Consider the following 14,929-nt stretch of genomic DNA (forward strand, 5'->3'; position numbering starts at 1 on the left):
GCTTTAAAACTAGAGAAGGGGTGGGGGACTGGCAGATCCCCAAGGAATGTGTGGGGATTCTCTCTCTCACCTCTTTCTCTTCCCACAGACCAGGCTTATTTTGGAAAAGGGGCTTAAAGCAGGTACATGCCAGTCCATGCTCCTGCGTGGCCAATAAGTGGGCAGAGAGACCCAGAGGGAGTCTCCTTGTGCTCGTGTGTGGGAGGAAACGGTTCTCTCTTAAGGGAGAAAACTGAGGTCTAAAGGAGGCATCAGATTGTCTGGCAGATTAAAAGGGTATGCGAGCTTCATGGGCAGCTGATGAGCTGTGATTTAATTATGTGGAATAATGAATATCTAATTATTAATTACTCTGCTACAATTTAAGTAATTTGGGAATAACAGGTCATTGCTGGGCAACCAATTATTTATGCAAACTGAAGTTTCATTCTGGTTTCATGGGAAGAGAAAGACAAGGCAGATGGCAACATATGAGTTGGTCTAAGATTTTTGTGAAACTTGAAGGGGGTCTATTGTCACGTCTATGATTTCTTCTTTTTGTTTGTCTGGTGTTTGTTTTGGGGGGTTACACCCGGTAGTGCTGAGGGGCTATTCTTCGCTCTGTGCTCAGGGATGACTGGGCGATGCTCAGGGGGGGCCATAGGTGGTGCCAGGGGTTTGAACAGGGTTGGCAGTATGGAAGGCAAGTGCCTTAACCGCGCCCCCCCCCCCCCGTAACTATCTCTCCAGCCTCTTTCCAGCCGTGACAGAGAAAAGCAGGAGGAGAAAGGAATGAAGGAAAGAAATGTATTTCGGCAAAGGCTGCTATGAAGCCGCCTCCCCTGCCGAGTCTGTGCATCACCTTGCTCCAATTGCCCACTTTCCAGCCTGCACAGGGACGCAGGTGGCAGCGCTTGGCAGGGTCGGGTCTCCGCAGGGCTGCGCAGTCGGAATCCATCTGGGTGCTGCAGTGCACGCTTCGCCAGTAGGCCCCCAGCCCACATGTGGTGGAGCACTGTGACAGAGAAGGGGGAGGAGACAGAGGCTGTGAGTTTCCTTCCCAGACATCCTCCTCCACCTTCAGGAGCCAGGGGTCCTCGGGGTTGACTTCTCAGCAAAACTGCACATTGCAGAGAGCTTTTCTCTTTTGCTTTTTGGGTCCCACCCGGCGATGCTCAGGGGTTCACTCCTGGCTCTGCACTCAGGAATGACTCCTGGCGGTACTAGGGGGGAGGGGGGACCATATGGGATGCTGGGAATCGAATCCGGGTTAGCCACGTGCAAGGCAAACGCCCTCCCCGCTGTGCTATTGCTCCAGCCCCTGCACAGAGAGCTCTTAAAAATATACCAGTGCTGAGGCTGTATGCAGATATGACTCAAGTGGTGCCACGTATGCCTCACCCATGAGAGCACCTGCAGTGCTCAGGGGCCGCCAAGCTCACAACCTACTGGGCTAGGGTGGGGGATCAAATTCATGGCTTGTATATGCAAGGTATGTGCTCTCCCATCTGAGCTGTGTGCTTGAGCCATAAACCAACCACCTTTTGTTTTAGCTATTACTCATTCTTCAGAGGAGGTTTTCATTTATTTATGTTTTTTGAGTGCCAGAGTTTATGGTGGGGCCAACTTGGTAAATACATTCACTTTCCCCCCCCCCCCCCGCCCCGCTCCCGCCCCTCACTTCTTTCATTCAGTACTCTAGTTCTCACAGTTTAGGCTTCTCGCATCCCATCTTCACCACCCATCTTTAGAAGGAGAGGGTGTTTTTCTATTTGAAGGTCACTGATCTCATTTAAACACAGGATCAGAAGTTCCATTGGTGACATGTGATGAGACTGCATCGGTGCAGAAGGATTTGGCCATTCCATCAGTGATGTATTTGAAAGTTTCTTTGGATGGGTTGGGCATCCAAGCCAGCTTTACATCTCTGTCACTGCATTTCCGCCTCCTCCATAGTTCCTATTTCACTATGTATAGCCTCCATTGCATTTCCTCTAAATTTCCACCATTTTCTCACTAGTGCCCATTGTGTGTACGCATATACATGCATGTAAGAGAAAGTGGCAGAGCTGGAGCAATAGCACAGCAGGTAGGACGTTTATTTTGCATGTGGCCAACCAGGGTTCGATTCCCAGCATCCTATATGGTCCCCTGAACACCACCATAGGTAATTCCCGAGTGCAGAGCCAGGAGTAACCTCTGTGTGACCCGAAAAAAGCAAAAACAAAATAAAAGAGAAAGTGGCAGCTGAAGTACACTGACCACTGTCATAGACTATCAATGTACACGTGGCCATCTTGGTTCATATCCCTGCTCTTTGAAATGGAACTTGAAACCATGTCTTCTGTTATGGGACCTTGAATCTATTCTCCTCTAGAGATGGAATCTACTTCCCCCGGCTCCTGAATCAAGATTATTCTGGTGACTTTCTTCGGAATGCAGTGGATGGTGCTGTTTAGTCTTTCTCAGGAGGTGGACCATCACTGCCATGGAATAAACTTGGGTAGCCTGCTGGATCATAAGGGATGATGTGAAACAAAGCCAGGAGACCCGACTGAGGCCACCCCAGAGAATCCAGCTTTCAGCTGATCCTCAGCAGATGCTTGGCCAGTTAAACCCAGATCCATGAGGCTGAGCTCAGATGGGCAGGACTCCCAGCTAATACAGACTGAAGAACAAAGCTCGTTGCTCACTGAGGCATTGTAATTGTTTGTGATATTGTATTATGATGTTAGGACAGTAAGTTCCCATCTAACGGTCATTCTGTACCTTTTCCAGTCCTTGAGAGTCAGTGTGTAAGTCCAGTTCTGCAGCTGGCGAGCTGTCTATCAGTTTATCAGTTCTTCCTGAAATCTAGAATTTCACACATACAAGTCCCTGTCCTTGTACTGTATTCTGGGTCCTAAAAACTTAAAACTTTGAATCAACCTTTTTATTACGTTAATGTATAGTCAGCATCATGATCAATGGTCTTGATTATGCAAAAGAATTTTAATTGGCACTGAAGTTCACAGGAGACAGATTAAAGTGGATAGAGAGTTCTATCATCTGACAAGTGTGTCTTTGGACAAACACTAAAAACTTTATCTATTTGTGAGTTAGTATAATTAATCTATTATCTCCTCCTCTGACTGACAAAAGGAGAAAATGAGATTGTATATGAATTTGTTTGGTGTGGAATTTAACATACTTTGCAAATTGAAAGTATTGTTGTTTTTGTGTACCAGCTGCTAACCCTTCACTTCTCTTTAGCTAGAGGATGAGTCATCAATTGTCACAAAATACAGAATTATTTGAACATGTGATTATTTTGCCACAAGGTCCTCTTCAGAGCTGTCAAATTATTTTAACAAGTTCATGGCTGTGCATTCAAAATTCAAATGGGTGAGAAAATATTCTCATGCCTCAAAAGATGTAATTAGTTCTACTAATGGAAAAACAAATATGTAGTCAAATATTTGAAGCCTGAAAAGAGGAACTCAGATTTTGTCATTACATTTCTTCTTTCCCTTATGTTCTAATTTTTCTTATGAACCCCAAGGATACTTTTAATATAATCAGGCACCCAAATGCACAAAGGCTATATCACTTATATACCACATTTCATTGTGTAATAGTATTTTTTCTTTCTTTTTAATTGAATCACCATGTGATAGAGCATTATAAAGCTATTCATGATTGGGTTTCAGTCATACAATGTTTCAACACCCATCTCTCCACCAGCATAATTTCTAAGTATCAATGTCCCCAATTTCCATCCCCTGCCCCACAATTACCCCCTCACACATACCTGCCTCTATGGCAAGCACCTCTCCTCTCTCTCTCTCTCTCTCTCTCTCTCTCTCTCTCTCTCTCGGCATTATGATTTGCAATACAGATGTTGAAAGGTCACTGCCTGTTGTTTTTTTAACTAGCAGAAACTTCAATTCTTACTATACTTGGTGGGTGGGGGAGGGGGCGGGGGTGGCTCCCAAGCAGTGCTCAGGAAGCTTAGTGGTCCGGTGGAGAGTCTCAGTTAGCTGAACTGTGATTTAATGCTGAGATCGAGGCTGCGATGCTATTTGGGGCCTGCAATAGCCCAGGGGACACCCATGCCACCCCAGTGGTTCAGGGGACTCTAAGGAAACACTTGGCAATGCTGGGGGGGCGGGGCTCTAACAATACAACCCAGAGGGACCAAGTAGTACCTAGACTAGTACCAGGGCCTAGCGTGTATCCAGTCACTGAATTTTCTCCCAACTTTAGCACATATTTTAAAAAACATTGCACATAGTCGTAATATTCCAGTTTCTGGGGAAAAAAGGCATAAAATCTGTGTTGATTGTGTGGTGAAATAAAGTAGGCTAGGATTCTTTAACTTAACTATATCTCAGATTTCCATTTCCATATGACTACCTGACAGTCCCAGCATTGGCTCAAGGTTGAAAAGCAAACGGGGGCCTTATCAGTTGTCCTGTCTCACAGAACAGCTGCAGATGATGATGGCCGACATTACCAAATTCAGCCCTTGCACCTTCTGCAGACAAAAATCTGCCGCTTTGAGAGATGGGTTGTGTTCTCCATCTCTTCACACCCTGAATCCGTTTAGTCGCTCTGTGTCTCACTGTTATTCGCTCTTCAGAGAGATTTGCTTGATTCACCTTTGGTGTTACAGAGGAAGGAGGGAGTTGAGGAAACAGATCTAACTGTCCCCCACCGAACCCCACCCCCACTTTTAGACCATTTTAATGCGTCATTTTTTTTCTTTTTGCTCTTTGGGTCACGCCCGGCGATGCACAGGGGTGACTCCTGGCTTTGCACTCAGGAATTACCCCTCGCGGTGCTCAGGGGACCATATGGGATGCTGGGAATCAAACCTGGGTCAGCTGCATGCAAGGCAAACACCCTACCCACTGTGCTATCACTCCAGCCCCTAATGGGTCATTTTTTTTGCTTTATTTTTAATGTGCTTTTTGGGGTATGTGGGGGAAGGTCACACCCAGAGATGTTAGGAGGTTGTTCCCTGCCACACTTAGGGGATCCTGTTGTATCAGAGATCAAGCCCAAGCCTCCTACAGGCAAAGCATGCACACTAACCTTTTAAGCTGTCTCTTTGGTTCTCCATAAGTCATTCTGAAATATGCACAAGAATACGGCACCCCCAGCTATTTTAGAAATAGTACAAGGAATACGGAAAGAAATGGAACTCCTACCTCACTCCAGTTTCCTACGATCCAGTAAGCCGGGTTGTGGTCAGGCTGAGTGGAGAGTTGCTTGTAATTAGAGGCATTCAGCAAAAAGCCCTCAGCAATCAGACTTGCCGCATCTTCCTCAGTCAGGATGGGATCTGAGCTCTGTGTTATATTCGTGTGGTTGGGATCTTCAGGAAGCTGACCGTTTACTGACTTTTCTGAGGAGGCTGGCTTCTGGTGTCCTCCCAGAGGAAGTGAAGTGTTAGCTGGCTTTTCTGTGACCAGCCCCTCTGCTGCGGGCGCACCATTTTCGAGAGTTGGGGGTCTTTGGCTGGGTAGCATTCCTCCCCTCACTGGGGTGAAAGGCGACCCCCAGGAGGCTCCCTCTATATAAGGTGTTGGTGGCGGTCCAAGAGGCGTTTCTGTCCCTGAAGCCACACTTCCAGAGGTGCTGATCTTGGTCCATGTGACAGAGCTGCTTTCATTTTTATTTTCCAGTAGTTCGCTGTCTTCTCCTGAGCCGCTCTGAATCTCTATTTCTGGCTCTTTGGTCAAGATGTCATAAAACGGAGTGACCGGCCAAGTAGGGGGGATGCTGGGAGAGGACAAGTCAGCATCACTCATCATTGAGGCGTTAAGATCTCCCGGGGAGGGAGGCCCGTCTCCTGAACCGGAAACGTTCTTGTCATTCGGCTGGAGACTCAAAGGCCTGGATGTGAGGGCGGGCTGAGATGTGCTTCCGGTGGAAAGGTCACCACTGGGACCCAGTTCTGTGGGGGTGGAACTGTTGTGGCCCCATCCTCCAGCCAGGTCGCCTGTGGAGACTGTGGTTGGAGCTGGACTGGGGGTGCTCAGTACACTGGTGCTCACAGGTGCAGCCCCCGAGGGTGTGGTCGGCAGCCTAGGGCCGGGTGTCGGGGGAGCACTGGGCTGTGACATCAGTGGATTCCTCCCGGTGGGAACCGCGCCTCTGTTGTGTTTCAGATTTCTCCTGGTCGATGGGCACTGCTGGAGGCCGCACAGAGCTCGGCTGTTGGGTTTCTTCCTTGCATCACAAGGCTCATCCTGGTTCTTGGCACAGGTGACACTGCGAATCCGTACCCCACCGCCACAGGAGACAGAGCACTGGAAAAGAGAGAGAGAGAGCTGTGAAGAGAGTGGGAAGGAAGCACGTATCTCATGCATGTGGTAACAGCACAGCAGCGGAGGCCCGTGGCACAGACCTGCACAGGCGTGTTTCCCTATCTTGACCTTTGGTGTCGGGGCCCTTTTCAGCTTTCCACGAAGACGTGTGGAGAACACCTGAAGTTCAGTCCACCCTTTGCTCTTCACAAACCAACACCGGACCCAAAGGATGCCTCCCTGGGCTTTGAAAGTGGGAGAGTGGATCCAGCAAGAGCATGATTTAAACTAATCACCTCGTCTTTGTCAAAGTTAGCAGTATTATCTTTGTCAGGCTTGGGATGCTATTACATTCATGGAAGACATTTTCATATTCTTCAGAATCTATTAAGGCAGTTATCATGAATCTTTCCCTTTGTATTTAGAAAATGCCTGCTATCACCATAAGCTCGCTTTTCACTTTCCTGTGTCAGCCAGATTGAAAGCTGGGAAGTCCAAGGACAGAGCTCAAAAAGCTGGGGCACCTGTGTCAAGGGTGGAGGCCACGAGTTGGGTTCCACACACCATAGGCAGGAGTCACCTCATACTTCTTGCCAAACTCTTGGGTGTGATCCCAGAGAGCCAAGAGCACTGAATTGTCGGACCCACACAGGTGAGTATGTTTCACCAGGCGGGGGGGGGTGGCCCCTGGTCCCTAAGAACTACTCCCCCCATCCCAAATTAAAAAAAGAAAAGAAAAGAAAGGCTAAGCAATCCACATAGTCACACACAGATGCCCACAAATCCAGGACCTTTCTTGAAGTGTCAAGGTGCGCAGTCAGAAGTGGGGAGATATTCCTTCCCAGGAGCTGGGGGAAGCCTGGGGCATGACGTTCATTTATATGTACCCACTGGTACATCCCCTTCCCCACCCGACCCAGGAATCCCTCCCATTCCGGAAGGCATTCCAAAGCATGACTGTTGCTGCATTTGGGGGTGGGGGATGCTAACAGAACAGGCTTCCCAGAATTCAGCTAAAGAACATATATTTGGCTTCAAACTGCATCTGTGCATTTTGCATTTAATATTGCACACAGCACAAAAGTTACGATGTTTAGAAAATATCTTCCACCCACTGTCCCATTTTCGTTTATTCTCTTTTTGGGTCACACCCGGCAATGCTCAGGGGTTACTCCTGGCTCTGCACTCAGGAATTACTCCTGGCGGTGCTTGGGGGACCAAATGGGATGCTGGGGATGGAGCCACCTTTGTGCAAGGCAAATGTCCTCCCCACTGTACTATCGCTCCAGCCCTCACTGTCCCATTTTTAACATTCTGTACAATATTTCAAACCACGGGTCTCTTCAGAGGCCTTGGCTGTGTTGCCTTGGACCCTGACCTCAAACTAGGGTTTCTGGAGAATGGGAATATGAGCCGAAACTCAGCGGGCGAGAGGCCTGACTGCGTGGTAGTCAGGACAGCTCTGCGAAGCTGACCGGGCAGCGGTCCAGGGAAAGGCTTGGAAGACTGCAAACCAGAGTAGGCATTTAACTTATTCCACCTCACACTCACCTAAAACTGAGTGAGCACACTGGCCAAGTCATCATTCACCGAGCTCCTTGCTGGCTTACCCACACCCTAGGTTTCTGAGAGGTTACTCAAACATGGAACCATTCCTTATTCATAATTAAGTTGAGTCATTTCTGGGACACAGTGATGGCTTTTTCAAATCCACTGATACATTTTCCTGGGGAAATATCAGTAATGGGAAAATTCTTCTCACTCTGAGTACATGCAGTTTTTAGTTTTCAAATATCCGAGGACCATGCTGCCTCCCTGGAGTGAAATAAACAAGGAGCTTCTCACATCAGCTAGCTTTCTTTTTTTTTTTTATTTTTGGGTCACACCCGGCAATGCTTGGGGATTACTCCTGGCTCTGCACTCAGGAATTACTCCTGGCAGTGCGCAGGGGACCATATAGGATCCTACCCGCTGCGCTATCGCTCCAGCCCCTCAGCTAGCCTTTCTTGCACAAGAACATTGAAGTGAGGACTTGAGAAGACAAACTAAAAAAAAAAAAACCCTAAAAAGAATTAAGGTTTGTCGTTTTTTTTTAAAAAAACAATCTTAATTCTTTGGGAGGCTGAAGAGCTAGTATAGAGGGTAGGACACTTGCCCTGTACATGGCTGACCTCAGTCTGATCCCCATTACAGACCAACAAAATAAAACAAAACCTCAATTCTTTTTAGGGTTTTTTAATTTTAAGTTTGTCTTCTCAAGTCCTCACTTCAATTTTCATGTGCAGGAAAGAAAATCGAGTGTGCGAAGCTCCTTGTTTATTTCACTCCTGGCAGGCAGCACAGCTCGAGAATAGTTGAGAGCTACGAAATGTGCTTCCCGAAAGGCAGTGACACTGTGAGCGCAGGGCACACAGAACCAAGGAGCTGGAGGCCAGCCAAGGAAGCTGTGCACTCAAAGTGTCACACAACACTCCAGCACCTTACTCGCGCATGGGACTGCCACGCTAGCGTTGCTACAATGATTCTGCTTTTTTTGGCGGGGGGGGGGGGTCACACCCGGCAATGCACAGGGATCACTCCTGGCTCTGCACTCAGGAACCACCCCTGGCAATGTTCAGGGGACCATATGAGATGCTGGGAACCGAACCCGGGTCGGCCACATGCAAGGCAAACGCCCTACCCGCTGTGCTATCACTCCAGCCCCGCTACAATAATTCTGATCTTTGCTGAGAACTGTGTGCCACAGACCAGGCAACGCACAGTCCCCTCCCATCAAAGTGGAGAAAACCCTTTCAAAGTCCCAGAAGCCAGCAGCCAGAAAAGGTCTCTTCCTGGCACCTTTTAAGACTCAACTCCCTTGGGGTCTGGCAAGAACAAGCCGGGGTCTTTAATCTCCTGGTTTACCAAAGAATTTCCGCCTTGTTTCTGCATGATGGTACCCAATGCTCCATCCATTTAGTTATCCCAAACCTCTCTCCACTTTTCCCCCTACAAATCTGGACCCTCAGGCTTTCTAGTTGCTGCTTTGTAGATATTTATCAGTGCCACCAAAACATTCTCTGTGTTTGTTTGAACACTTGCTTGCTGGGTGTCTCAGGTAGGCCTAGTTTACTGAAACGATTCGTCAAATGATGACTGGGTAATTCTACCTGCTCTCCAGCTGCAGTGGGCACACAGTTCACACCCCATCCTTCCTCTAGGTTGTCCCCTGTCACCTCCTAGGAAATATTAGACAGTAGCATACTAGGAAACTCTTCTTCCTTTTTCTTTCTTTCTTTTTTTTTTTTTTTTTTTGCTTTTTGGGTCATACCTGGCGATGCACAGGGGTTACTCCTGGCTTTGCACTCAGGAATTACACCTGACCGTGCTCAGGGGACCATATGGGATGCTGGGATTTGAACCCGGGTTGGCTTCGTGCAAGGCAAACGCTACCCGCTGTGCTATCTCTCCAGCCCCCTTCTTCCTTTTTCGTTTTCTTTGTTCCTTTGTTTTGACTAGAAATGTTTCTAATTCCCACAGGGAAGTCAAACATTACAACTTTAAAATCACCTTTAAAAAAATCCAATCCCTAAAAGATACACAGCAAGGTAGCCACAGAGGGCCTAAGGCAACACAATGAGAACCGATCCACAGAACAGAGTTTGGGGGCAGGTGAATGGGGGAGGGGCACCGGGAAACTTAGGGGAGGGAAGTGGCTACTCTGGTGATGGGTGTAGTGTTGGAATATGGACACGAGAATCCATCATCAACAATATTGTAAATCACAGTACCTTAATCAATAAAATTAAATAAAATTCCAAAGTCCTCACTGAGCTATAGAATTCAAAGAGCTATGAAACCTGTATGATGAGTCTCATTCCCCTGACCCTGAAAGAGCCTCCAATGCGGCATCGTTGGGAAGGATGAGTAATGAGAAGCTTCTAAAATCTCAGGGCTAGGACAAATGGAGACGTTACTGAGACTGCTCGAGAAAAGTGACAATCAAGGGGACGATGATGATGATGATAATGATGATGATGATGATGATGATGATAATGATAATGATGATGAAACCTATAAGGCACAGCAGGAGCTGCTACACCTGTTACTAGAGACCCCAGGCATGAGGTAGCAGACAAAGTTTCAGATTCAAGATCTGGAAATTGAGGGGAAATAATATGCATTTCCAGGCTGCTGGGGAATCACCTGAGAAGAGCACCTTATCAGGGGGCTTATGTATTGGAGCTAAGAGGGGCTGGAAGAGCCTATCACCAGAATCATGAGGCCTCTGATGAAAATGGTGATACCCTAAGAAGGGGGTTCTGTGATCCTGCCAGCCTTGGGAACCACAGAGTGAAGTTAAGACCCGCTCTGGTCACTCGAGGTGGACACCTGTCTAGAACACAGCAGAGAGCCACCTTTATCACTGGTTTCTTTCAGATTCAGTTTTCCTAGGGTTAGCAGACAGTAGGTGAGAGTTTTTCATTAGCAAGTTATAAGCACTAAAGAATCTTATAAGTACTAAAGAGTCTTAAAGTGTGAATGAAGGAAGTCAGAGGCAAAAATAGCAATCCAGCTGGCTATTTCATGAAAACACATTCCATTTTGCTCTTTTTAAACAAAAGATAATTCTAGAGTCAACCTTCTAAACTGGCAGCCTAAGGACTAAATTCAACCTGATGACATATATTCTTTGGTCACCTTGATCTTAACACAAAACTGGAAAGACTGGCCAACCCTTAGAAATGAGCATCATTCCCAAGGAGATGGCGACTTTTTAGCACCTTTTGAGAAGGCAGATAATCTGCAACTATTGGTTCCACTCCCTAGTGGTACTCGATGCTTCTTTCATAGCGACCAGGGCCTGGGGGTAGTTGTCTATGTTCTACAGGGAACCAGCCACCATCCCCATTGCTTTTCCTTGCCAAACAGACATGCAATATTCCAAAATAATCAGGGAAAGCCATTGTCATTGGAGGGGTAGCAGGTGGGACCGTGTGAACTGCCTACCAGCCAGTCTGGGCCTAGAAACCGAGTTTCCTTTTCTCAACGTTATGCCAGAACAAGCAGCACTGCTTGGTATTCAGCTCACATTTCCGCCAGGACTCCTCCTGGCTACATTTATCTCTGCTGGAGCTGCTGAGGCCTTGAGATGAGATAAACAGGACATCCAGGATACTTGAAATTCATCTCCACTGGTAGCTTCAGAATTTTCAAAACCAGTGTCTGCCAAGATGATCTTCGGTCTTAACCTTCTAATTATGAGCTCTGCACCAGACCAGGAGCCTGCCAGGCTGTTAATATCCTCCCTGTGAGACATCTCTGCCCGCTGTATGCCTCCTCTAGAGAGGGGCTTTAGGGGAAGCCCGCTGAGAACGAGAGTTCCAGCTAAATGAATGGGCTCCACCCACCTGGGCGGGGGGAGTATGGTGGGAAAGGGGCTCCCTGCTGGCTGGCCCAGTGCAGAGGCCCTGAACAATCTGGAGCTGGCCAGGGAGCTCGGGCTAAAGGGCTGAGCAGAAATACAGCACACACTTTAGGTCTCAAAACATTGATTGCACAGTCTCAGGAACTTAGAAATGAATGATTCGATTTCTTACCATCACTTGGCTTGAATTGAATTCCTTCCAAATAAACTGGGGTCCTAAACTCTGCCCAGCATGTCTCCCTGTCCTTATCTGGAGACAGGGTATTTTAAATGAAGATGAGGTCATTATCTCTAATCCTAATAGAACCGTTGTCCTTATAAATGGGAGGAAATTCAGATACAGAGATCATAGCGGCAATGCCAGAGATCAGGGTAATATGTCTACAAGCCAAGGAATAACCCCAAGGATCTTCTGCAAACCGGAGAAGACAGGAAAACTCTGTGGAACAGATTCTGCCTCTCAGTTTCCAAAAGGAAATGAACTCTGGTGACACCGTGAACTTGGTTTCTAGCATGAAGAACTTTGAGACAATACACTTCTGTTGTTTAACACACTGATATTGATGCTGCAATTTCTGTTAATCAAGCCATATCCAAATGTGAACCACCAGTGGTACACACTGGCATCAACAAGGTAAGCCAACCAGTGTGGTACTTTGTTCCAGCAGGCCCAGAACACCAGAACACTACTACTGTACTCCAGACAGTTCCCTGTGGGCTGCCACAGGAAAGAAGCATGGTAAGAAAAAAGGTTGAGAAACTATGGCCTAGACAATAAAACAAACCCAAAGGAGGTAGTGGGTCAGTTGGGATGGGGGAGAGGTGAGGGATACTGGGGACATTGGTGGTGGGAAATGTACACTGGTAGAGGGATGGTTGTTCCATCATTGTATGACTGAAACTCAATCATGAAAGCTTTGTAACTGTATCTCGTGGTGATTCAATTAAAACAAAATTGCTAGGAAAAACAAACAAACAAACAAACCCAAAGGCGGACATGCTGAAGAGAATCAACATGGCACCCTGTCTGGTTAGGGAGAAACTGCCAAATTGGGAGCTCAAATGTCTCCCCCTGGGAAAGCACTGGCTGCAGATACTGGGGGAAAGTGAGATGCTGGCCCTTATGGGTATCCTGTGCCCAAATAGGAGACACCAAGCCATACACTTCAGTGCTCATCCCCATGGAAACAGCTGGGCCTGTGACTGACAGAGGAGGATCTTGGCTCCAGACTGTCAGCAAATGCTCTCTGCTCTGTGCTCCTTTGGTGTGCGGGCCGCCTGAGGGATGGTCTAGGGGTTCTGGTTTGCTCCTCAGCAACAGATATGCTGTGTTACGGCAGCTCTTTCTGTCTGAGAAGCCAGAAGAGCTGGCTGTGAAAACTAACATTTAATCTACCTGGTCACATGTTTACCCCGATACCCCAACAATCGCTTTGCTCTTGATACATTTCCAGTACTATGACTAAGTGTGTGTGTGTGTGTGAGAGAGAGAAACAGAGAGAGAGAGAGAGAGAGAGAGAGAGAGAGAGAGAGAGAGAGAGAGAGAGAGAGGAGGGAGAGAAATTGAGAGAAAGTGAGAGAGAGGGCCTGGTGGAAAAACAAATAACTTGAGATGTTTGCGTTGAGGGACTCCATCCCTCCTTACCCCAATGCCATCAATGATATTAAAATGCATCTCTAGTCTCAAGTGAAATAGTTTTTCTCTCTGTAAAATCAATTTGAAAAGTTCTTTTGCTCCTATAATATTTGATAAGGGCAACTCATTTCATTTATGAGTGGTTCTAATTTCTCAGTGAGCCTACCATAGCCTGGCATCCAGCAAAGGGAGAATGCTGATATATGGATTGTTTGCAAACATAACCCACATTATCACATCCTAGAATCTGTGATTGTTACACTTAGCAGCCATCTGAGATGCAGTGCAGCATAATATTCAGAGTAAATTTACCGCAGCCTCACTCAGGTCCTGGTTGTGTGTGAAAACTTGTGGGAAACTTTCAAAGCATGTCCAGGTCTCGGTTTTCTCATCTGTGAAATGGGGCTAACAAGGCTATGATGTGTTATAAAGTCACTTACTCTTGAAATGCCCAAAATATACCTATTATAATTTATAATTAAATGCTAATTTTCTGGGTTTGATTTTGCAGTGTCTTTTTTTTTTTTGTAAAAACAATACAATGCCTTTTTGATTTTTTCAGGTCTCAGACATTTTTTCTGACCTCAGAAAACTTGCAGGTCCCGAGCACAATGCATCCAATGTACATGCATGGTTACTCCGAGTGTGAGGCGAATTGAGATAATGGTGTAGGACCCGCTAATTAACCCATTCAGGCTACGTGGGAGCCTCTGACTGCACAAAGCTCTCAAAATCAGAGTAGCACAGAAAATAGATCCTTGTCTTCTTGTTTAATAATAGGCGCAACTGGTGGTGTGCTCGAGGCTTACTCCTGGCTCTGCACTCACAGATTTCTGCTGTCGGGGCTCAGAGGCCATACGTGGTGCTGGGACTGAACACAGGTTGGCTGCATGCCAGAGAAGCACCCTGCCCACTGTACCATCTCTCTCACCTCTTATAACAGTCATCACTCGCAGTCATCCTCTCTTTCTAAATGAGAAGAGTCTGGGAAATATTTAACACTAGCTCAAAGAAAGACAATCAATCAAGAGTAGTCAACGGGGAACCTAGAAACATTAGTCTAGAAAAAAACTCAGAAAAAAACTATTAGGTCTAAATGACAGGAGAAATATATATTAGTTTACAGTTGGGGAAACTGAGGCTTATAAAGTGAAATAATTTTCCTCAGATGGTGCAGTGTGTTTATACAATTCTAGGATTATAATTCAGATGGCTCTCTGGGGTCTCAAGATCACTCGTATTCCCTTTCCTGTCCAGGATGAACAAAGAAAGATATACATATATTAACTGCATAATCCTTTCAGTGTTTAATATTCCACCCATCAATCCATCTATCCATCCATCCATCCACCACCCATCTGTTCATTCACTCATCCATCCATCCATCCTTTCATGCATCCATTCATCTATTCAGCCGGCCAGCCACCATTCATCGTCTACTCAACTATCCAAAGAAAACAATATCACAGCTCTTTACAGAGCAACTGACTAAACTACTGTGTAATTATATCCCCGGAGTCATTATTAAAGAACTCATGGAACTCTTAGTTTATAATACTGGAGTGTCTCTAGAAGATTACTTCCACCTATCAGATGGAAAGAATTAAGAAAGTC

General features: G+C 46.6%; 1 protein-coding gene across 2 annotated transcripts in view; it reads right to left on the bottom strand.

The window, feature by feature from the left end:
- Positions 1 to 14,929, bottom strand: part of ADAMTS12 (ADAM metallopeptidase with thrombospondin type 1 motif 12) — a 309,194-nt gene that overhangs the window by 26,313 nt on the left and 267,952 nt on the right. For both annotated transcript variants that reach the window (XM_055123852.1, XM_004605602.2), the window contains 2 exons: positions 5,172 to 6,275; positions 842 to 994 (listed from right to left, as the gene is read on the bottom strand). In XM_055123852.1, the coding sequence (XP_054979827.1) occupies positions 842 to 994; positions 5,172 to 6,275 (1,257 nt within the window). The remainder of the gene's footprint in view (positions 1 to 841; positions 995 to 5,171; positions 6,276 to 14,929) is intronic.

Source organism: Sorex araneus, chromosome 1, assembly GCF_027595985.1.
Source record: "Sorex araneus isolate mSorAra2 chromosome 1, mSorAra2.pri, whole genome shotgun sequence".
Classification (NCBI taxonomy): Eukaryota; Metazoa; Chordata; class Mammalia; order Eulipotyphla; family Soricidae; genus Sorex; species Sorex araneus.